This window comes from Argopecten irradians, chromosome 2, assembly GCF_041381155.1.
Source record: "Argopecten irradians isolate NY chromosome 2, Ai_NY, whole genome shotgun sequence".
In the NCBI taxonomy this organism is placed as follows: domain Eukaryota; kingdom Metazoa; phylum Mollusca; class Bivalvia; order Pectinida; family Pectinidae; genus Argopecten; species Argopecten irradians.
The window spans coordinates 56,821,906-56,836,889 of NC_091135.1; the positions used below are offsets into that span (position 1 = coordinate 56,821,906).

A 14,984-nucleotide genomic window follows, 5' to 3' on the forward strand; every position below is an offset into this window, starting at 1 on the left:
TGTATCGTTCTACCCCTTTCCTTGTACCTCCAGTCCTACTAATGATGTATCATTCTACCCCTTTCCTTGTACCTCCAGTCCTACTAATGATGTATCATTCTACCCCTTTCCTTGTACCTCCAGTCCTACTAATGATGTATCATTCTACCCCCTCCTTGTACCTCCAGTCCTACTAATGATGTATCATTCTACCCCCCTCCTTGTACCTCCAGTCCTACTAATGATGTATCATTCTACCCCCTCCTTGTACCTCCAGTCCTACTAAAGATGTATCGTTCTACCCCCGTCCTTGTACCTCCAGCCCTACTTATGATGTATCATTCTTCCCCTTTCCTTGTACCTCCAGTCCTACTAATGATGTATCATTCTACCCCTGTCCTTGTACCTCTAGTCCTACTGTACCCACTCTTCTACTAAGGGTGTAAAAATGATAAAAAGGGGATTGATATTTGCTGTCTTCCTTTCAGGGTGGCAGTACATCAAACCTGACCCGTACAGCATATATATACATCAGTTTAAAGGAGGCAAAGGCTGCATTACCAGAACTAGATACACTGGTACCAGTGAGTAGAAAGGCTCAATGGGAAGCAATATAAGAATTACACATATTGGTACTAAAGGAGAGGGTACTTATATTGGAGGGGCACTTGTAATAGGGAAATTGTACTTATATGGGAGGGGCACTTATAATGGAGGAAGGGCACTTATAGGGGAGGGGCACTTATAGGGGAGGGGCACTTATAATGGGGGAGGGGCACATAAAATGGGGAGGGGCACATATAATGGGGGAGGGGCACTTATAGTATAGGAGGGACACTTATTATATGGGAGGGGCACTTATAATATGGGAGAGGCACTTATATGGGAGGGGCACTTATAATAGAGAAGGGGCACTTATAATGGGGGAGGGGCACATATAATGAAGGAGGGGCACATATAATGGGGGAGGGGCACTTATAGTATAGGAGGGACACTTATTATATGGGAGGGGCACTTATAATATGGGAGAGGCACTTATAATAGAGAAGGGGCACTTATAATAGGGGAGGGGCACTTATAGGAAAGGGGCACGTATATGGGAGGGGCACTTATATGGGAGGGGCACTTATAATAGGAGAGGGGCACTTATTATATGGGAGGGGCACTTATTATAGGGAATGGGTACTTACAAGGGAGGGGCACTTATTTATAGTGGAGGGGCACTTATAGGGGAGGGGCAAATGCTATTCATATAAATAAATCCTCATAAATTCAAAAACTACTTACATGACATTAATTTGCATTTGCAGACACTACAGAATAAACTCTCTGGTGTCCTCAATGCTTTGGAAAACAGTTACAATTCTAACAAAGATGAATGGGTTCGAGACAAAAAGTTTTTCCAACTTGCCATCTTGGCATACACCTTTGCTCAAGGAGGCAGCTCCAAGACAACTGATGTTCTTACAACTCTGGAAAATCTTGCTCAGGATCAGGGTAAGGAAACATTCCACAGACATGCACCAAAATGATACCCAAACAAAGTACAGTATACATATACTACAGGATACCTTGTATGTAATTGATAAAACCCTTGCTGTATGTAACTGGTTTATATATTGTATGTATGTAATTGATAAACACCTTGCTGTATGTAATTGATAAAACCCTTGCTGTATGTAATTGATAAACACTGCTATATGTAATTGATAAATACATTGTTGTATGTAACTGGTTTATACCTTGTTGTATGTAACTGGTTTATAGCTTGTGGTATGTAACTGGTTTATACCTTGTTGTATGTAACTGGTTTATACCTTGTTGTATGTAACTGGTTTATACCTTGTTGTATGTAACTGGTTTATACCATGTTGTATGTAACTGGTTTATACCTTGTTGTATGTAACTGGTTTATACCTTGTTGTATGTAACTGGTTTATACCTTGTTGTATGTAACTGGTTTATACCTTGTTATATGTAACTGGTTTATACCATGTTATATGTAACTGGTGTATACCTTGTTGTATAATGTAACTGGTTTATACCTTGTTGTATGTAACTGGTTTATACCATGTTGTATGTAACTGGTTTATACCTTGTTGTATGTAACTGGTTTATACCTTGTTGTATGTAACTGGTTTATACCTTGTTGTATGTAACTGGTTTATACCTTGTTATATGTAACTGGTTTATACCATGTTATATGTAACTGGTGTATACCTTGTTGTATAATGTAACTGGTTTATACCTTGTTGTATAATGTAACTGGTTTATACCTTGTTGTATGTAACTGGTTTATACCATGTTGTATGTAACTGGTTTATACCTTGTTGTATGTAACTGGTTTACACCTTGTTGTATGTAACTGGTTTATACCTTGTTGTATGTAACTGGTTTATACCTTGTTATATGTAACTGGTTTATACCATGTTATATGTAACTGGTGTATACCTTGTTGTATAATGTAACTGGTTTATACCTTGTTGTATAATGTAACTGGTTTATGCTTTGTTGTATGTAACTGGTGTATACCTTGTTGTATTATGTAACTGGTTTATACTTTGTTGTATGTAACTGATTTATACCTTGTTGTATGTAACTGGTTTATACCTTGTTATATGTAACTGGTTTATACCTTGTTGTATGTAACTGGTGTATACCTTGTTGTATGTAACTGTTTTATATCTTGTTATATGTAACTGGTTTATATCTTGTTGTATGTAACTTGTTTATACCTTGTGGTATGTAACTTGTTTATACCTTGTTGTATGTAACTGGTTTATACCTTGTTATATGTAACTGGTGTATACCTTGTTGAATGTAACTGGTATATACCTTGTTGTATGTAACTGGTTTATATCTTGTTGTATGTAACTGGTTTATATCTTGTTGTATGTAACTGATTTATACCTTGTTGTATGTAACTGGTTTATACCTTGTTGTAACTGTTATAGATGGCATGATGTACTGGAGTGATCAGACACAGGCTGTGTATAAAAACGATGGTCGATTGTACTGCAGTCTTCCGTCAGGACCTTCCGACGTGGAGACTGCAGCATATGTACTCCTGGCATATACAAAGTTAAACAACGAGGGTCAAGGTCGTCGTGTACTGAAATGGCTTATCACACAGTTCTCTGGTACTGGTGCCTTTCATTCTACCCAGGTCAGTTTACAATATTTTCATTAAATTGATCTTCACAGTATCTAGATTTTCACTAAAAATATTCATGTATAATTTTATAAAACAGTAGTGTAGATGGAGACTTTCACTTTGGATTTAACGAAGTATTTTTGAATTGTAATCAAGGATACTGTGATGGGTCTGCAAGCTGTGGCGGAGATCTCCATTCTGATTGGAAAGAGTGGAGACGGTATGAACCTGGCCGTCCAATATACTGTCGGAGATGTCACCAACTCACTCACAGTCAATGATAACAACAAGTTCCTCCTACAAAAGGTTAAGGTATGTCACATCTAATCCTTTACTGATAACTCAGCATCTCTACCTGTAACTACAAAATGGCTCTTTTGAAGAAAAACACATTTCTTGTTGCCATGGTAACCATCAGGACTGGCCATCAGGGTACAAGTGACTTTGGTAATAAAAATTATAGAACTTATGTAGCTAACTCAGAATTCTCGCCAAATACTTAATATCTATAGTAAATGCTGTTAATGGATCAAATTGTTTCCATGGTGAACCATGTCAGACATGTACTGAATGACCAACAAGGAAACCATTATCATTTCTTATACTCAAAATTGTCTTTTCATTCATACAGCTGCCAGATGATACAACTCTTGTCAAGTTTAGGGTCTCAGGGAAAGGTGTTGCTGTTCTTGTGGTGGGTAAAAATTATAGTAACTTTATAGGCCATGGGCTAGGAGGGTCCCACATGCACCCCCCCCCAAACCTCCGAACCGATATTTTTCTGAACCCTTATGACCCACTGATCACAAATCAAAATGTTAACATTGCATAAGTTGGGATGAACTTCCGGTTATGACGTCATCAAGATGGCCGCCATCTCGAATTTGACTAAAAATTAAAAAATAGTCATAACATTGACATTTTTCAACCGAAGTAGACAAATGAGGTATCAAAATGACCACAATAGAACAACAAATACATATCAGGACAAAAAAAAACCAATATATGTAGTGATTTCTACGCAGGAAATGAAAAAATCTGATTTTAACCTCAAAAATGGAGATTTTTCAGCAATTTTTTTTCATATTTAGCTTGACGCAGCAAAAATGTTTCCCAACAGCAAACTATTATTTCTAATAAGTTTTTGACCACTTATCAATCAGTTTAAGCAACAAAAACGACAAAAACCAATGTTAACATCGTATAAATTCCGGTTATGACGTCATCAAAAAGGCCACCATCTCGAATTTCACTGAAAAATGCAAAATAGTTATAACACTGATATTTTTCAACTGAAGTAGACAAATGAGGTATCAAAATGACCACAATAGAACAACAAATACATATCAGGGCCAAATAATCAATATATGTAGTAATTTGTACGCAAGAAATGAAAAAAATAAGATTTTAAGCTCAAAAATGGTGATTTTTCAGCAAATTTTTCATACTTGGCTTGACGCAGCAAAAATGTTTCCCAACAACAAATTATTACTCGTGATCAGTTATTTCAACTCCTATCAATCAGTAAAAACAACAACAATAACAACAAAAATATACAGGAATGCAAAAAAGAATTATTGTTATACCCTCAATTGTGTAGATTAGCAGCGCCTCATAGATAATTATTATAGCACAACGCCTAATGATAGCGTAACAAATGTAACCTAAGCTAAGCTTGTGTTTCCGTTAATATCATTAACAGTTTCCAAAACGTTTGTGTCTTTGAAAATGAGCAGATTCATTGTTTATTTTCTATGCATAGCATAAGCAAAATGTAGGATGGTTACTACAGTGTCACATATGTCTTTCACTGGTTCTCAATGATAACCATTATCATTGTGCGTGCTTTCTCGCCTCACTGCACTATCCACTGAAGAGACTCTGCATATCTGGTAGCTGGCACATGCAGTCCGAATCAGAGTAATCGAGATATCGGTATCCAATTCGTTGAAAGTCAGAGCGTCGTCTTCGATGTCGATGAGCTGATGTGACACTACATTGCCAGTGTTGTTCTAGCCTGTCTTCTTTTATGACCCATCCATGGCAAGAGTTCATATCAGGAATAACAGGTTCAGGGATGTGGGATCTCTTTCAGATTTTAACATATCGTACATATATGCTGTTTCAGACTTCTCCGGCATAATGGAAATTACACCAGATCAACATTCATTAATTCTCCTTAGCGCATAGCTCTATAATTCGTATGAAGTACTATTCATCAATCGTGTGGACCCTCGTGCAACCATATCATCGAGGTCATTAATGAGGCCATAAATGTTAAATGCTTTTCATTGGTCTGACTTTTCCCACTCCCTTGAAGGTGCTGGTTGTGTCACATCTGGTGTATGCGTAAAGAGAACATTGAAGACTCTCAAGTAAAAAGTTCTCTACAGTGCTTTCCAGACTTGGCAAAGAGTGAAACTTCACTGCAGACCTCATTTATGACCTCAAAGAATCCACCTGTGCCACCTATGGTTACTGTGGTTCACACGAATGAGGAATTGTGCTTCATACGAATTAAGGAGAACTAACCCAACCCTCCGCAGAATGTGGATCTGGTGTCTTTTCCATAATGCCGGGGAAGTCTGGAACATCATATACGATATGTGAATCTAGGTGAAACTAGATAGGAAAGAGGAAGAGCTCCAGCATCCCTGAATACGATGTTTCTGATGTTATATCATGGACGGTTGACAAGTTAGAATCACGATGGTAACCCGATAATGTAATGTCACATCAGGTCATCGAGGTCGAAGACGACACTCTGGCGAGAAAGCATGCACAACGAAAATGATTATCATTAAGAACTAGTGAAAGAAATATGTGACACTGTAGTAACCATCTCATATTTCCTAACGTTATACACAGGAAGTAAATAATGGATGTGCTCATTCTAAAAGACACAACACGTTTCGAAAAGTGTCGTGGTATTTGCGGAATTTTAATTTGATACCCTATAGCTATTAGTTGGCGGTTTGCTGTAATAATTCAGTTTGAGAGGCTACTAGTCTACAATATTTCGAACATGAAAATGAATTAGTTTGAAGTCCTACTTAGATATTCAGCCAACTTTAAATTCAAATAGATATAAATCGTCAATAGCCAATGTTATATTCAGGAAATTTCAAGACACCAGGAAACTGTAGTGTCAGTGGTTTGGAAAAAAATAACCATATGCCGCATCCGGTGATGTTTTGTAAACCAAATGATAGTATAACAACATTTCTCTTTAGCATTTCTATATATTTTTGTTGGTGTTGTTGTTGTTTTAACTGATTGATAAGAGGTCAAATAACTGATTACGAATAATAATTTGTTGTTGGGAAACAATATTGCTGCGTCAAGCCAAATATGAAAAAAAAATGCTGAAAAATTACCATTTTTGAGCTTAAAATCGTATTTTTTCATTTCCTGCGTTCAAATCACTACATATATTGGATTATTTGGTCCTGACATGTATTTGTTGTTCTATTGTGGTCATTTTGATACCTCATTTGTCTACTTCAGTCGAAAAATGTCAATGTTATGACTATTTTTCATTTTTCAGTGAATTTCGAGATGGTGGCCATCTTGATGACGTCATAACCGGATTTTATACGATGTTAACATTGGTTTTTGTTGTTTTCGTTGCTTAAACTGATAGATAAGTGGTCAAAAAACTTATTAGAAATAAAAGTTTGCTGTTGGGAAACATTTTTGCTGCGTCAAGCCAAATATGAAAAATTTGCTGAAAAATCTCCATTTTTGAGCTTAAAATCAGATTTTTTTCATTTTCTGCGTAGAAATCACTATATATATTGGATTTTTTGGTCCTGATATGTATTTGTTGATCAATTGTGGTCATTTTGATACCTCATTTGTCTACTTCGGTTGAAAAATGTCAATGTTATGACTATTTTTGATTTTTTAGTCAAATTCGAGATGACGGCCATCTTGATGACGTCATAACCGGAAGTTCATCCCAACTTATGCAATGTTAACATTTTGATTTGTGATCAGTGGGTCATAAGGGTTGAGAAAAATATTGGTTCGGAGGTTTGGGGGGGGGTGCATGTGGGACCCTCCTAGCCCATGGCCTATTACTTATCAGTAATATATCTTGTCCATCCATCCTTCTATGCATCATTCTGCCTGTTGATACAGCTTTTTCTCAGTAAGTACTAAAGAAATCTGTCTCAAATAAAGTTCAAAAGATACTTAGTTATGCATGTTGCACTTTGGAACCAAAGATAAATAACTTGACTGACATTTTAGATTTTGACAATTTAATTTTGTTGTCACTTATTATCATGAAAGGAAAAGGAGAGATACATCAACTTTTTTAGTGATAAAGATCATTAATTAATCTCGTTATATATTGGTTTGTAGTTATTCGTGTCTCACCAAGAATGGTGATCTCTTTTTTTTCTTTGACCTCATTTTAAGGTTGGTTTGTTTTTAAATTATCTGGTCTCCAATTGCTATATTATAAGGGGCTGGAACTCGAATTTGGTAGATGGGTCCACCTACATGAGAAAACCAACATTTAAACCTTTAACCATCATTAAGCAAAAGCTTTTTAACACTGAATTTCCTATATCTTAGGTACATTATTCTATTCCTCAACAGTAATATGTACCTAAAAAGTGACATTATTTGATGTTTGTGTGTTTTTAGTTGTCGTTTAAGTACAACATTGTGGAAGAACCTCTTAACAATGAGAAGAAATGTCGCTTGGAAACAAACACCAACGCTGTCAACCCAAACGTCTTTGATATTATAACGACTGTAGAGTAAGTTCTTTATTTTATAAGAAAATGTCCCCTTGTTACTCTAAGGTGTTGTATACAATTTGTTCTGAACAGAAAATATCTATATATACTATGCAAGGTAATAAAAGGGGCTAAGTAGACATTTAGTGAACAGAAAGATATCCATAACAGCATTGTTATATTGAATTTTAAAGTTTAAAAAGGTTTTATGGCATTAAGATGGTTGTATCTCTTCTTCGTTATTCATTTGTATATGTGTATATATATATATATACCTTAATATATGGAATAAATAAATGTATATATCCTTGTGATGGAATTAAAATATTAAAAAACAAAAATCAAAACAAGTCTGCAATCTCTAGTGCTTTCACAGCTATCACTGCTCTTCAGGGGATGTTTAGTTAACATATATTTACAATTTATGCATGTATTCTAGTTTGTTAAGGGCCGTGTACAGAGAAGATCCCACTCAGGGCTGATCAACAGGAAAACCAATCTCATCAATTTATTCTTTCAGCATCTACACATGATGTTTATCTACAAAATTACATATCGACTAATATTCCATCTCCAATGGCAGCTGCTGGGGTAGATTATTTACCCATGGGTAGAGAGCTCAATTTCTAAGCTATACATTTTGTATATATATTCAAATGAGTTTTCTTTTGGATTGTATTGAAATTTATTTAATTGACAGGTGTTTGGACAAAGATACTATAAATGAAATGGTTTTGATTACGGTCATCCCTCCGTCAGGTTTCTACAGTGGTACTGAATTACCAAATGGAGCATCACGAATAGAAAAGGTCAATGAAAAGGTGGTCGTTTACTTTGCAAAGATGCAGGTAATTTAATTTTCATTCTCCTTTCTATTAGTAAGTTGGTAATGTTGAAGCAATGATATATATACCTCTGTGTGTTTAACACTGTTTCATTGTCAGCCTTATTGGTGGTCCAAAATTACTTTTTAATCTCAATTAACCTAGCATCCAAGTTTTAAAGCATAACAATCAGGTCATGAAAATGTGTTGTTCTTACTTATTCAACCTATTGTGTCGCTTGCAACGCAAGGACAACACATAGGTTTGTTTTGCCTGCAACGCAAAGGCAACACATAGGTTTGTGTCGCCTGCAACACAAAGGCATCACATAGGTTTGTGTCGCCTGCAACACAAAGGCATCACATAGGTTTGTGTCGCCTGCAACGCAAAGGCAACACATAGGTTTGTGTCGCCTGCAACACAAAGGCATCACATAGGTTTGTGTCGCCTGCAACACAAAGGCAACACATAGGTTTGTGTCGCCTGCAACACAAAGGCATCACATAGGTTTGTGTCGCCTGCAACACAAAGGCAACACATAGGTTTGTGTGTCGCCTGCAACACAAAGGCATCACATAGGTTTGTGTCGCCTGCAACACAAAGGCAACACATAGGTTTGTGTCGCCTGCAACACAAAGGCAACACATAGGTTTGTGTCGCCTGCAACACAAAGGCATCACATAGGTTTGTGTCGCCTGCAACACAAAGGCAACACATAGGTTTGTGTCGCCTGCAACACAAAGGCATCACATAGGTTTGTGTCGCCTGCAACACAAAGGCACACATATGTGTGCAACAAAGGCACACATAGGTTTGTGTCGCCTGCAACACAAAGGCATCACATAGGTTTGTGTCGCCTGCAACACAAAGGCAACACATAGGTTTGTGTGGCCTGCAACACAAAGGCAACACATAGGTTTGTGTGGCCTGCAACACAAAGGCAACACATTGGTTTGTGTCGTCTGCAACACAAAGGCAACACATAGGTTTGTGTCACCTGCAACACAAAGGGCAACACATAGGTTTGTGTCGCCTGCAACACAAAGGCAACACATAGGTTTGTGTGTGCCTGCAACACAAAGGCAAACACATAGGTTTGTGTCACCTGCAACGCAAAGGCAAACACATAGGTTTGTGTCACCTGCAACGCAAAGGCAACACATAGGTTTGTGTTGCCTGCAGGTTTGTGTTGCCTGCAACACAAAGGCAACACATAGGTTTGTGTCGCCTGCAACACAAAGGCAACACATAGGTTTGTGTCGCCTGCAACACAAAGGCATCACATAGGTTTGTGTCGCCTGCAGGTTTGTGTTGCCTGCAACACAAAGGCAACACATAGGTTTGTGTCGCCTGCAACACAAGGACGACACATAGGTATCACAATGTCAGCATTAGTGACGGGGGTGGCATCAGGAAAAAGGTTTACACGCAATAACTTAAGTATTTACTGTCCGATTTCAACCAAATTTGGTATATTGCTTATAAGTTTGATACTGGTCTAATCCGTCAATATTTACAAGAGTTATGGGACTTTAAAATCGTCAAAACAGATGATTTCAACGGTTTTCACTTGATAATTTTAATATTGTCCGATTTCAATTAAATTTGATACATTGCTTATCTTGGATGGGTTTGATACTGGTCAGAATATGTCAATATTTTCAAGAGTTACAGGACATTGTAACTTCACCTAATTATTAGCAATATTTTCAACTGTAAATAACTATTTTTAGCTCACCTGGCCCGAAGGGCTGGTGAGCTTATGTCATGGCACGTCGTTCGTCTGTCTGTCAATATTTCCTTTAAATCCCTACTAGTCATAGAGTTCTACATGGATTGTAACCAAATTTGACCACAAACACCGTTTGGGGTGTAAATAGAGGGAAAAGAGAGGTAAATTCTTAAAATCGCTACTAGTCATAGAGTTCTGCATGGATTGTAACCAAATTTGTGCCAGAAAAATCCTCTGGGAAGTGGAACGGAGTTTGTATAAATTTTGGGCCTGACCCTCTGGAGCAGAATCAGTGGGGCCCAATAGGGAAATCAGAGATTAATATTTAAATTCCTTCAGAAAAAAGAACCCAATGAACCTATATTCAGAACATTACTTGGCATTACAAACCAGGTGAGTGATACAGGCCCTCTGGGCCTCTTGTTTGTGATGTTTTAAACTGCTGTGCAGGCGACACATCCACTTCCAAAGAATTCTTGTATCGATTATATACCTTATTGACAGGCCAAAAGGCAAGTGATTCGCCTGCAGCAGACCCGAATCAACGATGTAGCAGATGTCAAAAGTGGAATGGTCACTGCGGAACTGTACTACAAACCAGGTACACAGAATAACAACAGTATATTGAAATAATATCATCTTTATTTTTACAGCAGGAAGCTTTCAATACCTAATGTTTAAGTTACAAGTAAACAATTTTTGTTACCGCTATATCTCAGAGAGTACTAAAGGGATCATTCTTAAATTTCATAAGTAGATTCCCATAGGGCCTTAGTTGTGCATGTTGTGTTTTGGGACCGATCGGTAATTAAGATGGCCTCCAGGCAGCCATCTTGGATTTTGATAGTTAAAGTTTGTTATCGCTATTTTTGGAAAGTACTGAAGGGATTGTTCTCAAATTTCATATGTATGTTCCCCTAGGGCCTTAGTTAGGCATATTGCATTTTGGGACCAATTGTTCAACAAGATGGCCCCCATCTTGGATTTTGGTAGTTGATGTTTGAAAAGTTGAGAAATGATCAATCTGACAATTGTCAGACATAGTCAATCTTTGGTGGGCGCCTCTTGTCATTATTTTGGTCACACATTTAGACCTAAAGTTGCTAAACATTATAGACATTCATTATGTAAAATTTGTTATATTGTCATTTTATTTATGTACAAATTAAGGTATTAAATGATGATATGCAATTTGGGGAATGAAAGACACTTTGTAACAATGTGAATATTAGGTGAATTAGTGGATTTGTTGTGTGTTCTTTATAAATGTATTTTACTGTTACATTACTAATTAGACATGCCCATATTGTGCACCTTGCTTCATGAAAATATACTTACTTACAGGTCTGAGGCATGATTTGTGGCTACTCATAAGTAACTATTTGATATGTTTTTCTATTCCATCAGGGTCAACATCAGTGGTGTCCTATGACCTCCCTGATACGGTCAAGTTGACAGCGTGTCAGTTAAGTGGTGACATCAACGGTGAATGTCCTCTGCCTCGGGATCCAAGTGCTGCTTCTGCAGTCACTCCGACAAAGCTTGTCCTGGTGTCTCTCATCCTGCTACTCACCAATCTCAACTAGCATTTCACCCGGTCAATCTGCTTCTGACATGAAATTAAACTAACCCCATCTGACTTCTGCAAACTCCCACAAAGTGACCTCTATGGGGTCCACTAAGGGAATCTGGTCTGACTCAGCCTGGTATCCACGAAAAGAGTTCTATCCAACTCTATCTGGGGCCCATCAAGGGATTTCTTAGACCTGTTTACCAATGCCCCCCATCTTCTATGTTCTAGATAATTTACTTCAATATTTGTTACAGGCCATGGGTTTCAGAGCTGACAAGTTTGCTCATTCCAGAGATTTTTTTTATCATACATTCCGAAATCATAAAAAGTCAAAGGGTAGAAAATAAGCTTACCGGTACATTTCGTTAAATTCAAATTAAATTAGCATTTCATGGAATATCTATTTGGAAAATGTCCGTGTTTGATATTTATACTTTTAACAGAGGACTTTTGTTCCAATGTACATGTACAAACATAGAGTTCTGTTTTGTGTTGTACTTCACCCGATGGTGCACGACACATAAACATCATTTTAATTCATTTCTTTGAACTTTTATTCTCCGTAATTTAGTCTTAGCTTTTTATATTTGATGATGATTAGAATGCAAACATTGTGAAATAATTAAAAGACACATCAGTTTATTCACCTGTTTAAATATTTACCAAAATTGTTAAATATTTGGAGCTGTTTTGAGTATTTTGCTTGAATCTGATTTGCACAGCCAATACAGTAGCAGACAAATGCCACTCTAGATACTAGTTTAATCTATCTATTTTGTCTATCATGGTGTATCTATATTATATATATATTCCATAAGAAAGATTATGTATATGAGGTTCATATATTTTTGATGTTTAACCTAAAAGTTGCATACAAACCTGTCATTATTTTGATTAAGAAAACTTAAAAAAAATTCCTTAAAAATACTAAATTATTTGGTGAGAACCTTATAAATTTATAAATCCTGATGTTTCAGGAGGTTTCAATTTACACTGCACTGCTGCAGTTTACAGACTGAGTAGTGATGTTTTTTTTAAGTTTATGTATCATATCGTAAGGTTACTACTTTTACATGCTTGTTGTATATGGAGATTGAGAATTCTTTGCTTATATGTTCAATGCATATCATTTTATGTTACATGTATATATATATATATATATATCTATTGATTCCCATATCCATTCTGATGGGAATTTTGTCCACCAAAAATGACTTCCACCCACCGTCTGGTGATTGTGACATTATATCGACTAATCGTAAGTGGTCCACACTATTTTCGTATCTTAAAAACCCCTGTATTAATCGTTTGTTTTAATTCTAATAAGGCTAACATTAATATGTAGACAGGGTATTTACATAGCACGTAAAGTTGCAAAAGTTGTTTGTTTTTCTTAAACATGCATTATTTTGGCCATGACAAAACATTGTTAAGTTCAGTAATTTATAATTTCCATATCTTCTAATCATTTTTAATTTGGTAAAACATTTAATTAAGAAATTATTTCTTTAAAGACGTCTCACAATTTTACAATAACATAAATGTACACCATGTACACAGAAGGTGATGGAGTTTAGACATTACTGAGCTGGATTTGTATTGAAGAGTTTATCGCTTTGAGATTAAATATAGTCCCTAACATTGTATAAGTGTATAGAAATAGTCTTGTTATACTGTGTCTATGGTGTATTATATATATATGTAGTTATGTTTGATTTATCATTATAATCTTGTAGTTTTTGATGATGGTCTAACTATGTGTAGATTGACCTTCTTATTATCACAGATTTAAAGATGCTTTTTAAACACAATTATCATTATTTACAATTTTTTTTTATATTTAAAAGTAAGATTTTTTTATTATATAAATTTTATAAAGGAGATTACGAAATGGTTGTATGAAGAATAGTTTAAACTTGACACATGTTGAAATGGATAAGAACAATTTACAAAATGAGTAAAAGAGTTCTAACGAACAGTTCCTACTCCGACAACCCAGAATGTGATAGGTTGCCATGACAACACTGATATGAAGGCCACTTTTTACCTTCAACTGGTAGAAACAGTTTCACAATTTACCTTTATTTTTTATATGTATTTTAATCAGATTTTATATAAGTGGATGTCTGTATATATATATTGATCGAGGTTGTGTACACTTAAGCTATCACTCCTAAATCTAATATAAAAGACCAATATTTGGAGGATTTGTTTTTAAATAATGTTAGTTTTATTATAGGTTAAAGTTGAACAGCCCATCAACAGCCAGGATATAAACAAAAATGAGTGGTTTATTGTATTTCTATACATGTACAATGTACTTGTAAATTTCGAAAATATTCAAAATAAAACAAAAACATTACTTTCAAAGGACATGAATAATTCCATCCGGCTGTTCTTTACGTTTTATTATATTCTGGTGAGTGTAACTAGCAGAAGTCTACTTTTTCTTGGAATCAGTCTTTATAGATGTCAATAGTAGCATCTATAATAAAAATAATTAAAAATCAAAGACATTTACCACTGAACTCTATATTCTGATCAGTTGTTCAGATGGATTTCACAAGCATAACCAATAGGTGTTCCTATTTAAAACAGAATCATCATCAACAAAATCCTATATTCTGTATTTGCATGTTACAGAATTATCAACCCTTGTGCATAGATATAGACAAGCATAACGTCATACTTTTCAGAGGAAATATGACTAGAGTTTCCCTACAATATAATGACATCACAGGGGATACCGGCGTGCAAAGGAGGTAAATCTGTAATATGGAAAGAATGAATAGTCAAACTTTATAGATAGTCCTGTATAAAATTGATAGTTTGCACCACATAAATAATTAACATGTACAGTATATGCGTATCTTCTTTATTAGCCTTCCTATGTTAATCGCCTGTACGCAATGTAGCACTGGATATGAAATAAAGTTAGCCATCAAAGTTTGTTTTGTTCTCATTTACAGAA

At 35.9% G+C, this 14,984-nt stretch overlaps 1 protein-coding gene across 1 annotated transcript in view; it reads left to right on the plus strand.

Moving 5' to 3' along the window:
- Positions 1 to 14,959, plus strand: part of LOC138316737 (CD109 antigen-like) — a 491,941-nt gene extending 476,982 nt beyond the window's left edge. The window contains exons 29-37 of the mRNA XM_069258397.1: positions 468 to 563; positions 1,290 to 1,476; positions 2,934 to 3,145; positions 3,290 to 3,445; positions 3,765 to 3,827; positions 7,790 to 7,905; positions 8,585 to 8,732; positions 10,945 to 11,041; positions 11,848 to 14,959. Coding sequence (XP_069114498.1) covers positions 468 to 563; positions 1,290 to 1,476; positions 2,934 to 3,145; positions 3,290 to 3,445; positions 3,765 to 3,827; positions 7,790 to 7,905; positions 8,585 to 8,732; positions 10,945 to 11,041; positions 11,848 to 12,026 — 1,254 coding nt within the window. The 3' untranslated portion in view covers positions 12,027 to 14,959. The remainder of the gene's footprint in view (positions 1 to 467; positions 564 to 1,289; positions 1,477 to 2,933; positions 3,146 to 3,289; positions 3,446 to 3,764; positions 3,828 to 7,789; positions 7,906 to 8,584; positions 8,733 to 10,944; positions 11,042 to 11,847) is intronic.
- The last annotated feature ends 25 nt before the right edge of the window (positions 14,960 to 14,984 follow it).